This window comes from Gadus chalcogrammus, chromosome 16, assembly GCF_026213295.1.
Source record: "Gadus chalcogrammus isolate NIFS_2021 chromosome 16, NIFS_Gcha_1.0, whole genome shotgun sequence".
NCBI classification, from domain to species: domain Eukaryota; kingdom Metazoa; phylum Chordata; class Actinopteri; order Gadiformes; family Gadidae; genus Gadus; species Gadus chalcogrammus.
In genome coordinates, this window is record NC_079427.1 from 3,057,498 (window position 1) to 3,069,997 (window position 12,500).

The window sequence follows — 12,500 nt, forward strand, 5'->3', positions numbered from 1 at the left end:
TTCAGAAAAGGACAATGTAGTTTGTTTGTTAGTTGGTTTGGAAGAGGCTTGCACACACACACACACACACACACACACACACACACACACACACACACACACACACACACACACACACACACACACACACACACACACACACACACACACACACACACAAACACACATGCACGCACGCACGCACGCACACGCACACAAAAACAAACAAACACATATATAGACACAGAAACAAACAAACAAACAAACACACAGAGGCTAACCCCAGCATAGCCTGTTGGGAGTGCCAGTAGGCAGGGGGGCAGTTTGCGTGGGGTCCTTTACAATGCCACTTCTCTGTGAGAAATGTCACAAGGATATGTTGTTGTTTGTCTGAGACTGCGCCACCACTCCACACAACTGCTTTCAACCGAGGACTCTTCGGTATTGACAACAATGATTAGACTTATTTAACAAGACTGAAGTATGTCTCTCTCTCTCTCTCTCTCTCTCTCTCTCTCTCTCTCTCTCTCTCTCTCTCTCTCTCTTTCCTTCTCCCACAATGTCAGTCAGACTCCTCTGACTTTATGGCTTCTGAGTCATTATATGACCAAAATGTATGATAGCCAAAAAGGAATTTTCTTATAGCCTTCTTAGGGTTACATAAGTATAGTTGAGCCACATACATTGCTGTGGCTCAACTATACTCAAAGTAAAACATTTTAAGAACCCTTCTGGATCATTTTAAATGTAGCTTGTGATGTAAATTCATAAATATATTATTTCCTGGGGTGGATATAAATATCAAACTTAAAATCTATATGAGATAGTGAGGTAATCGAGCCATGCATTGTTTTAACAGAGGAATGTATGTTTTTGTGGATGTGTTTGTTTGTGTGTGTGTATGGGTTTGTGTGTTTGTGTGTCCGCGTGTGTGAGCGTGATTTTGTTCATTCTTTTAAAAGGGGACTATAACATGTCAGGTTTTCAATGGGTTACAGATGCTGTGTCACATGGGAAAACAGAATGCTTTCATAAAAATAAATCTTTCACATTGATTCATATATATCTTCAGCTTCATTACACATTCCACCGTTGCAGACCTCTTGTTGCAGCTTCATATCCTTGCCCTTTAGGGTTCACAGGGAAGTGCGAGGAAAAGAAAGCAGATACAAATTATTGAATAAAAGAGAGTAACGCTATAGATTTACGAGACGAGTCGCACATGTTCGTGATCCAGCTGTGTGTAAAAATACATGTTTTGGTTATGTTAAGACTGCGCGCAAATGTACTGCCTGTCTGTTTGACAGTTTCATTCTCCCTCCCTGCCTGTATGCCAGTTTGCCGGTCTGTCAGTCTGGATGGATGGCTGCTGTTTCTTGGAGGTTTCTGTCTCTGTATGGCCTGTCAGCCTGGTGGGGTTTCAGATGATGCCTCTATTCTGGAGCTCTCCAGTGGAGAGAGAGAGAGAGAGAGGGAGAGATAGAGCGGTTTAATCAGACCATGTCAGAACCTTGTCTCATGCCGCAGATAAATCCAAATAACATACACCTGCATGGCCATGATGAATCAGTTGCTATGGGCCCTCCAGGCACTATGGTCATTGCCGGATCGTATTCTGAAGCAGAGCATTTCAAAGACTCTGTAGACTCTGGTGTTAAACAAGATATTAACAAACAATCAATGCATGGATAGAAGAGGGCCTTTTGTCTTCCTCTGGGTTAGGAACAGAAATTGTGACAGCTCTGGGAAACCTTTGAAAAGAGAATGCATGCACTCTCTCATTTCCTTGCACATTCTTGGTTCACCTATTTCCAGCTGCTCGGTTTGGATCGCTGAGCTTGAGTGTGCCTTCACAGGGATCCAACTGTCCCGAACTGCTTTTAATCTTTAGTATCAGAAGACAGGACGGGCTGTCTCCTCGGTGGTAATGTTACACAATAGGCTTGGGCCGTGGTGTTGCGTTTTGATGATCCCTAGCTGTGGGCTGGCCGGGCCTGTGCTGAAACATGTGGTACCTCTCAGACACTTGAGTCCTATTTTCGTTGTTGTCTTTTTATGTACTGCCTCTTTCTTGTGAATGCAAACGTTTTAATCTAATGGAGCCCCTGATGAGGTATCGCTGTAATGCCTTCACTGCATTGGCCTTCGATAGGTAAATAACACACGGGATCATTCTGATGATCAGCATCTGGCCCTGGCGAGCAAGGGTTCGGTCGTTCAGGGTACAGTGAAGAACATCATGGACAGTGTTTGTAGCCCTGGATCCACTTTCTGGGTATAAAGAGAGAGCACTAGCTCTATCTCAGGTAGTCACACCTTTCATAAAACAACAATAGTTTAGGAATTATGATTGCACTTTTTGCCACTTAGCCATGTGAAAGTGATTGTGTGTGTGTGTGTGTGTGTGTGTGTGTGTGTGTGTGTGTGTGTGTGTGTGTGTGTGTGTGTGTGTGTGTGTGTGTGTGTGTCTGTGTCTGTGTCTGTGTCTGTGTCTGTGTGAGAAAGCTTGTGATCGAGAGTGAGGGAGCGGTAGGGAAGTAACAAAGAGTAAGTATTTGTATAAATGTACACGGGTTTGTTTTGTTGATGAGCTTTCTCTGCAAAATTGTTCAAATATGTGTTTGTTCAGCAGCGTTGTTTCTCTGCAACGCAGAATTGATGACTGGTCACACAATAGTAATGATAGACAAATTAGCCACTTTCTAAATCCAATCACTGTGTGACTGGTTTCATTTATCAGCCAACTGGAATCCTCTGGAAAACAAGCACACCATATCCGTAACAATCTTCAACTCGGATTACCCCTGGCGTGTGTTATAGTATAGTATTGGATTGTACTGGATCCCATCTCTTTCATTGCTTCCTCCTTTTTTTGGCAGTTAAATCATGTGTCCTGACGGGGTCCCTGATGGGAATACTTTTATTAGGGTTGCTGCTGGTTAAGAGTCATAACAAAATAAATTGATTGAGGGTCAAAACAGATCAATCTTGTGAGTCTCCTAAACCTTATCAGAAAAATGTCCAGATCAAGGTTAAAATAAGAATACATATGGATTGTTTTTGTGTACCTCAATAGTTATGCAAAATCGGAACATTGCAATAACATTTGCAAAAATTAAACAAACACAAATCAATTAGTACTCACTGTGATCTCAAATATTTGGGAGGTCTGAAAAGTTTTTTCAAACTCCGAAATGTGTGTTTTGCAATCAATCGCGTGTCATATTGTTTGACTTCTGATTCACAACTACTGTCAACTGGAAAGCATACTACTAATAACCGTATACATGGGGTATTCAGACAGTATATAGATTGCAATGCTCGGAAATTATGCGATTGTGAAATCTTAAAGAGCGATGGCAAGAGAAGGACATTTCCCCAGGAAATAATCTATTTTTGATCTCAGCACTGCTTAATCCTGTCACCTCCTGGATAATAAGGCTAATATGAATACCAAGTAAACATATGAATGGACTGGAAACAAGTCAAATGTCCCCTAACACCCAATACTGTTGTCAATCAGGATGGAATGCGAGCCATATGGTTTTCTCAGAGGAGGTTATAGTTAGTTTTGGACCATTTACAAGGGTTTCTTAAAACAAGCTGTGCTGGCTGTACTATGGCGTTTCAGATGTGTGAATATCAGTGTGTGATGTCGTTTGTTTTCATTAAGAACGAGCCACAGACCCTTTGCATTACCTCTGACAGGTGACTCTTTATGTTGGCTCCCAGTGCCTCTTGTTCCCGTTGAAGTTTAGAGGCCAAAGAGGTTCATACACCCGTCGTTCGGAAGCAAGAAAGACCGATTAACCTCTTCTTAACATGGACATCTTTTAAGACGCAACGTGAGCTTTGCTCTTGAAGTGGTCTTTCAAAAATATATTTCTGAATGTGTAATTCAAGGTGATCACAAAGAATGCCAGAAAAGCTGCAGGCGGTCGCTGGCAGCACTGACCACCACCGATGGCTTCCAGGTTTAACAGAGAGATTAGCTGTGAAACAGCCCTTCCAGCTGAAACAGAAAAATAAAAATAAATTGAAATGGCCACCAACAGTGCCAAGGAATTCTGGTGAGAAGAAGAGGGAAAGCTGTTATTTTTCTGTTGGGATAAATCTCGCAGATTTAGAACATTTTTGTCTCAAATGTAAATAGCAGTCTCTCCTTTTTTTTGAAACGCCCTTGGCTAACTGTTCTAACCTTGTTCTCCATAACTACAATAACATACTGAAGGCGATGTCCACCCGGAATGTCATTAACAGATGTTCCAATTCAAGAGCATTACTGTCATTCACAGAATGTGAACCTCAATGTGTGTCCACCAAAAATAGTGGTGGACCTACAATGATGACCATACATTTGACCCTTTTGTAGATCTATTAGGTACAATAAGTATTACGAATTCCAATAAGCAAAAAGCAGTTGACCCCCAACAATTCAGTGCTGCCAAAACAAGTGTCGCATTTCTGCTGTAGAAGCCCAACTCACCATCACTAAATCATGCTTGAGGTAGTGTAAAGTCGACAATTTGTTAAGATGTTCTTTCCTTTATGGCTTTGATTTCCCTAAGGGATGGTGGAGGGTGGCTGGCTACAGTGTAGACCGTAAGGAGTCATATGTCAGCTGCCCTGACTCAAACACCACAGTGGCTGGCCTGAAGGGTAGACACCAGAGCAACCAGAGAGCTCTGCATTACTATCAGAGGAAGAGGCTCATTAGGGTCTAATAGCTGCCATACGCCAGCATAGAACTCACACACACACACACACACACACACGGATGCTCACGAACACACACACACACATGGGCACTCATGCACACACACACACACATGCACACACGCGCACACACACACACACTCACACACACACAGACACACACAGACACACACACGCACGCACGCACGCACGCACGCACGCACGCACGCACGCACGCACGCACGCACGCACGCACGCACGCACGCACACACACACACACACACACACACACACACACACACACACACACACACACACACATCCAAGCAACTACTGCAGGTTTATGCTTTTCAGGAGATTATTCCAACACATGCACCCAGAGACCCCTAGTGAAGCAGTAGAGAGCAGCGGCAATTTAATATTGCCTCTCAGCATAGTCATATATTAAATACGACTCATACAAACCATATGGGCCATCTTGAATGCTGAATGTAATGGTTCTGTCTATCAACCGGTTTGCGATGAATAGTTTTATTGCACAGAGTCCCTGCTTCCTTTACGCAGTGATTTGGACTCCAGAAGAGCTGGACAGTTCTGTAATCGACTTTCCAGGTCTTCTGGGCATTCATTGAAAGTAGCTCAGAGGGACTTAGAACCGGTGAACAGTGTAGGATTTAGACCGATTCAAGATTTAACTTATTGAACATGATAACCCTAACCCTAACCCATTTGATTTAACTAACTCTCCAAATGTGCAAGATAAAGACTTAACCTGTTGGACTTGATTTGATCCTCTACTAATGGATTTATTCTCTTGATTTTACAAGTCCAGTGCTTTTATAGTCATGCTTCTTTACTTATTTAGACTCTCTTTCATTGTGTCTACAACTTACCTTGCGGATGGCTGTTTCTGTGAAGCCTTTTTTTTGGTAGAACAAATATGTTGAGCAGAATGCCTCCCCTTATTGTTTCCATTCAGCTCAAGACAATCATAAAAAGAAGTGTGCAGCAAGAAACGGTACCCCTGTAGAGATGATTTAAACACATTTCCTCCAAAGATCTTTATTATACCGGGACATCAATTATTTGTCAGTGGAACAAATGTGAAACATGTGAGTTGCGTACTTTGAGCGATGTAGCGATGTAGGCACATTTAGGTCCATTAGAGACACAATGTCTACCACATGTACCAGAGGGAGAGGGAGAGGGTGAAGATGGGAGAATGAGAGGTATGTGAGAATGTATGGCATCCATTTTCTTTGCCCATGTATTCTCCGTCAGGGTTGCGAGGGACTTGATGTTTTCCATGATGAAAGTGGGCACAAGAGGATCTGTTGCAAGTTTCAGCAAAGCTGCAACTTTTGGAAATCACACTTAATGACCATCGCTTTTCTTTCAAGGCTTTGTTGGTAAATATCGGCAAGCGGTGATTGATGATGCCCATTTTGCCTTCACTCTCGCTGTCCATCACATATAACCCTAAACGTTACTTAAAACAATGACTTTTGTCTTCTCTTCATCGCCCACCAAACCGACGCTTCCCTCTCTGTGAAAGGTTTTCAAAAAGGTCCTCTGCTAGCCGATGACCTTTCGACCCTTTCCTCTGGTTCAGTGGATACTGTGTGTTTCCAAACAGGATGCAAAGTGCCCACTTAAAGGTCCATTAATCAAGTTGTGTGAGAGCAAATGTGTCATGATCTTTAACACCTCACAAACGGAAGCAAGGACTGACAGTTCATTTATAATCATGTCAATAGAAGTTGTAAAGGATGGCAAAATGGAAATTATGAAGTGCATTTTAGTTGTGGTACTCCCTTATGGTAATTAGACTTGAGGTAATTATAAAAGTTTGCATGCTGCAAAAGATTGCATTTGTTCACTGAATATCTTGCCAAGAGTCAAGAGACACATATAAATATTCATTCAGGACGTACATTCAGAATAATAAATGTTCATGTTAACCTATAACATTTATACAAGAAGAAAGTACACAGGCTTCTCTGAACAAGGAACAGAACAAGGAAACACCATGTAGAGATTGAATAGAGATGTGTAGTGCTTAAAGGTCTACCGTGATCTTGGCAGATGGTTCTCATTGGCAGCGTTGTGTGTGTGCTGGTTATATATACAATTGCTCTGCCAAACTCAAGCTTGTCTTCTGTCAAGATTGTGTAGTGCACATTGTACCATTGTTTGAAAGTTTGTGGTCCTTGTAGGAAGTATCCTTTCCCTCTCAATAAATGATGCAACCATTTTATCTCCATCGTAATGCTAAGATATTAATTGTAAATCTAATGCATTGCGTGATTATAGCTTTGAAGGTTCAGCTTCAACAACAACAACTTATATCACATTATTTTGACTGCAGGTGTAGACCTTATCGTTTTTCTGCATTTGCTTGTTTCTGTGTCAAGTTGCTCCAAAGAGAATATAGGAGCAGAGGCTCAGATGATGCAGAGAAAACATATTGCTCCTTCCTCAATTATGCTCAAAGTGAAGCCTGTGCGCAGTATAAATATCTAGAATCTAGCATCAGCTTCACCTGCTATCCAAGAGGCCTACTTGATAATACAGCAAAATTACATGCTATTGATGTCAGGGCTCTTTCAGCTATTACCTGACCTTCTGATAAACATGCCCATTGAACTGTCCATCGACAGAACACCAAATGCACTGCTACCCACCAAAACGAATACCATGAAACCAGAGCTGGTTCATTATTCAACATTCTGGGCTTGTGAAGGACAAATACAGATTGTCCTTGGAGGAATGTAAAAGTGTGTGGGTGTGTGTTTGTGTGTGTCAATGTTTGTGTGTGTGTGTTTGTGTGTGTCGATGCTTGTGTGCGTGTAAGTGTGTGTGCATGTGTGTGCAAGTACATGTTTTTGGTGTGCGTATTTGTGTTTGTGTGTGTGTGTGTGTGTGTTTGTGTGTTTGTTTGTGTGTGTGTGTGTGTGTGTGTATATATGCGTGTGTGTGTGTTTGTGTGTGCAGGTGCATGTATTTCTGTGTGTATGTGTGTGTGTATATCTATGCATATATTTGTGCATGCTTGTGATTGTTTGTGGTAATGCATTGTACCAAGGACCATCAATGTCAATAACACTTAATGAGGTCAGCAGGGGGTCAGGCCTTCCATGTTAGCCTTGTGCCGCACACCAGAGTGTTCCAGCAGCTGACTGCTAAACGCAGTACCTGCTAGAAGGACGTTAGAGCCAACATTCAGCCGTTAACAGGAGAAACATGTTTTTTTCCCCATTGCCGATGGATTTATCGTGTGTTGCAAAAGGAATGCGTGCATTGGAAACACAGAGTGTGGACCCGTGGGGGCGTGCAGCCAGGGGCTGTGCTGCGTCGCCGGGGAAGACCTTCAGTGGGCTGTGGGGTTATGAATGGAAGAAAGGGAACAGGGGATGTGTGCGTATGCATGGTGGAAAAGCGTAGGAAACACATTGATAGAGGAAGGATGGATGGATGGATGGATGGAGGGACGGACGGACGGACGGACGGACGGACGGACGGACGGACGGACGGACGGACGGACGGACGGACGGACGGACGGACGGACGGACGGACGGACGGACGGACGGACGGACGGACGGACGGACGGACGGACGGACGGATGGATGGACGGACGGATGGATGGACGGATGGACGGATGGATGGATAGAGAGAGCGAAAGACGGATAGAAATCCATTGAGTACAAAATAATTGAATAGATAGATCTATCGATCGACAGAATGGAAAACAGCCATGGGAATATGGCGAGAAGGACAAGAAAAACTTAGGAAAACAATTAAAAACAAAATACACAAAAAAAGGGTTGGTGGTGAGACGACAAAAGTAAAAGTGGACTCCATTCACATGTGGAGAGATCAATCTCCCGCTCAGGTGAGCTGAGCGTTGGTGTGCGTCACCCGGGCTGTCAGAGTGCTGAGATGAAGATGGATGATCCTCACATGAGGCTATAGAGAGAGGACATATGGAGCGAGCCACCGAGGGACCACTCCTGATGCATGAGGAGGAAGAGGCTCCAGGTGTTGCAGTGCTGCACGACCGTAACGTTGGTAGAGTTGGCGGCTTTCAGGTCAGCCATGTTGCAAACGTGCTTTTCTGTTCAATAAACAAAGGCGTTCAAACGGTGACAGGCCTGCCTGGGTGGATAGTGGAAGTAGTTCCAGCAGTAAATCCGTCAGGTTTTCTACCGTCTTTTGGCTTCAAATCTTAAAATAAGGCCTATCGCCATGGTAAATGTAGCCTGATTATTGGATTATTTTTACATTTCAATGTATAGTAAATATAAACCATTTGTATAATGCTTTGATTTCCTTGATTTTTCAGAAATATTTCCGTGTTCTCATAATTTTCGGAGAATGCCGTAGGCTAAAAATATTTTTGTAGTGACAATGTAACAGCAAATTAAACGTTATTTGGGACTTTACTTTCTTTACTTTACCACTCCGCTAACATATATTTCATTCATTTTATGAATCTTTTATCTGGCAGTTCAGGATGTTTGTTTGTTTTGTTTGGTTCTTCTTACCGGCCATGATGCTGACAAGCTATGGTGTGAATGCCAAGGCTCGGCAGTACTACGTAAGAATAACCACAGTGGCTCTCTCCCAAGTTCAATGTTCACCTACAGTTTCATATTCGGCTAATTCACCACAACTCACTATTAATAACCTCTCTCTGTTTAAGAAACCGCTCTAGCTCCAGTGGTTGGGTGGCTGAATGTTTAATGAAGTTGCTAACATCTTATTCTACCCGATCAATCCACTCGAACGAGGACAACTGCTTCCCTTAGAGATGTCTATCTGTCTGACTACTATATCTGCTGTACTGCTGCTTTGGGGAAGTATATTATTTGTCAGCAGCGTAATGGTTTTGTCTGGAGCTCAGGGCAGAACATCATGCCAGCTTGACATGAAACTGAAGATAGGTTTCAAGTCAAGACAAAGCCTCAAAATCCCAAATAAAAAAAGACTGATAATTGATTATCAGATGTTGATAATCAATTTTCAAATCATTAATTGGCAGAAGGTCCAAGTGATGATTTCCTGTTTACTGAACAGGAAGTCAAGGGACAGCATGAAGCGGTCTCCAAACACAGTCTTCCTCCCCAGCTCAGCCTCTTGTTGCTGCTGGTGATGACATGTGACCCTGAGGCTGATGTTAAGAGAGGTCGTTGGTCTGTAGTATGCAGCATCAGGATTAACGAGTTCCCCAATGAAAGGTTAGCAAACTCAGATGAAGCAATACAACTCTGAGAAATGTAGTAGGGACTTTTGGGGTTCAACCGTTGCAAATGGTTCAATCCAAGGGTAGTTTAAGAACACATTGAGATGATATATGATACTGCTAGGGCTGTTACATTTTATTCCCCCCCCCAGATGAAATTGTTTACCCTTGGGAATCAAGAATGGTTCTGGCCAGTTTTATAAACATGGCGACCCATCCTTGGTTTCTGAGGTTCTGCAGGATTCCACTGATTGATTTTATAAAGATTCAAGCAGGCGTCTTCTTTTCCTATGTTTTCACAAAAAAGTACATCGCATATGACATATTGCACAATGCAGTACATTTGTCTACTGAACTGTCCCAACCAATGCCACCAGCACCCTCTGAAGACTCCAGAATAGTATCAGGCAGGCTTCTTTGCCAGTTTTACATGCATGCTTTTCTATCCCAATTGTGACTATTTGTGAAAGTGATAGCCAGTGTGTTCCCAACGTATATATCCATGCTCAACATCCATCAGACATTGTAAGCTCAGTCAACAAGGTACCAAGCAAGCACTTTGACACTGCAATTATTTGCACTCAGTCGACTCTCTCACACAAAAGAGCACTTGCATTCTTGTCTTCAGTCCTTTGTTTTGTCCTGATTGTGTTCAGCAGTTTATTAGTGGCCAGTGTGTGAACACCTGTGATTCTGCATAGAAACAGCAGCAGAGGTCAGAGTTCATGCAGTTAATTCTGTGCAGCAGAGGTCAGATGTGTCCCACATGGGCTCATGCTCTTTCCAGGCTGTTCCTTGGTGGAAGTATTTTGCTCACGTGATGTCCTCACTATAGCAAATTGTTTTTGTTCAGTTCTGTTTCAGCAATTTCCTGCCCAAAGGTAAACAAATTACTGATGTACACAGGGGTCATATTGACTCTTTAAACAGATGAGGAGAAATTTGTAAATGATTTTTCCTTCCCTTCATATTCCCCTGCCTTTACACTGTTACGCTGTCTATTCAATTCAGATTATTTAGTGGTCCACAACTAATCCGGCTTTGGCAAGAAGGCCCTCTTTGAAGACCAAACGCAGTGCACTGTCACTAATGGAAACATGCAATGTGTTCCAACATTAGAACTCAACACAATTACAGTAACATATGTGGTATTACTTAATCGACCATACACACGCATTGAGACAGGGGGTAAACCTGCTGCCAATGCACAAGCTGCCATGAACATGAACCTCCTGAGGACCAGGAAGTCCAGGTCTAAAATAACAGTTTTTCCTTCGTAACAAAGAGGCCATACAAAGAGCTGACAGTTGTTGTTCAAAGTGTAGGCATTTCAAAGGTGTGTCCTTCAGCTTAAATTGGATTGCTATGGCCCTCTATAACTCACCAACACAAGTCAGGAACTCGATGCTAACTGTAGACAGCCTACAAGCTAAGAGACAGATGCGGTCACTCGATAGCATTCAGACCACACAACCTCAGCCCTTCAGCCTCTCACCAGACTCTCCACCACGAGATATAAACCAGAACAGAAACTCACAAATTCACAAAAAAAAAAACGTTTTAAAATGTTTGCATTGCCAACAAACCATATAAAACTATGAATTAATGTTTTATGCTCCATTACATTCAACTGGTTAGTTCTGGCCAAACCCACCACGCTCAACCCATTGACTAAACCTTCCTTACTTTTCTTTCAGATGTGAATGAATGCGAGGGAAATGCCAGCAGCTGTGAGGGCTACTGCTGCAACACCATTGGCAGCTTCTACTGCAAGTGTCCCCAGGGAAGGAGACTGGGGCCGGACGGCAAGTCGTGTCAGGGTAAGAGCCATTATTCCATGCTGTTGGAGAGCTGACAGCAGAAATGTCAGCCCCTTTGCAAGCTATCTGCTTAGAAAGAGCCAATAACCATTCTAATCATTTAAAAATGTTTTTTTTTTTTTATATTTGCGCTCTGAAGAATTCTTGGACATAATACACCACGGGTCACCAATGAATACACACAACATAAAAAAATCAACGTGGCATTGATATATGGCCTTGCATACAGAAGCATATGAATCCCATTTTATGTGCTTCATATTTATTTTTGGAAACCCTAACGTTCATCAAGGAGCTGGACTCAAACCATTTGGCGGGGGCCGCCTGGCCCCTGCCGCCTCTATTGCAGTCCAGTCTGAGCCCAGTCTGAGCCCAGTCTGAGCCCAGTCTGAGCCCAGGTTGAGCCTATGAATGTTCCATCCCCGGTGTTGTAAAGCTACTGCACTTCCCAAATAGCAGGCAGTGGACGTGTCCAATTACCTATCCTATCAGAAGCACTTTGTTCTGGTAAAGACTGCAGTTGGGAGGGGGTTTGACGGGGGTTTGGATGGTGGTCAGGCCAACGTGAACCTGCTGATGTAGCAGAGGGCGTTGCCACCCATTTGTTGAAGAACCACAGGTGCCCCTGACCCTTAACCCCTGAGAGACAAAGTAGTACAGACGGTGTTTCGTTCTTTCTCACTATCAGCTAGGGAGCAACTGGGTATACTGGGCCGTAAGCACTGGTCTTAGATGCAAAACAAAACTTTGTCAGAACTTTGGAG

The 12,500-nt window shown here is 43.1% G+C and overlaps 1 protein-coding gene across 1 annotated transcript in view; it reads left to right on the forward strand.

Annotated features, from left to right (window-relative positions):
- megf6 (multiple EGF like domains 6) overlaps positions 1-12,500 on the forward strand; it is a 37,172-nt gene that overhangs the window by 3,511 nt on the left and 21,161 nt on the right. Inside the window, exon 5 of the mRNA XM_056612440.1 lies at positions 11,614-11,736. Within this exon, the coding sequence (XP_056468415.1) occupies positions 11,614-11,736 (123 nt within the window). The remainder of the gene's footprint in view (positions 1-11,613; positions 11,737-12,500) is intronic.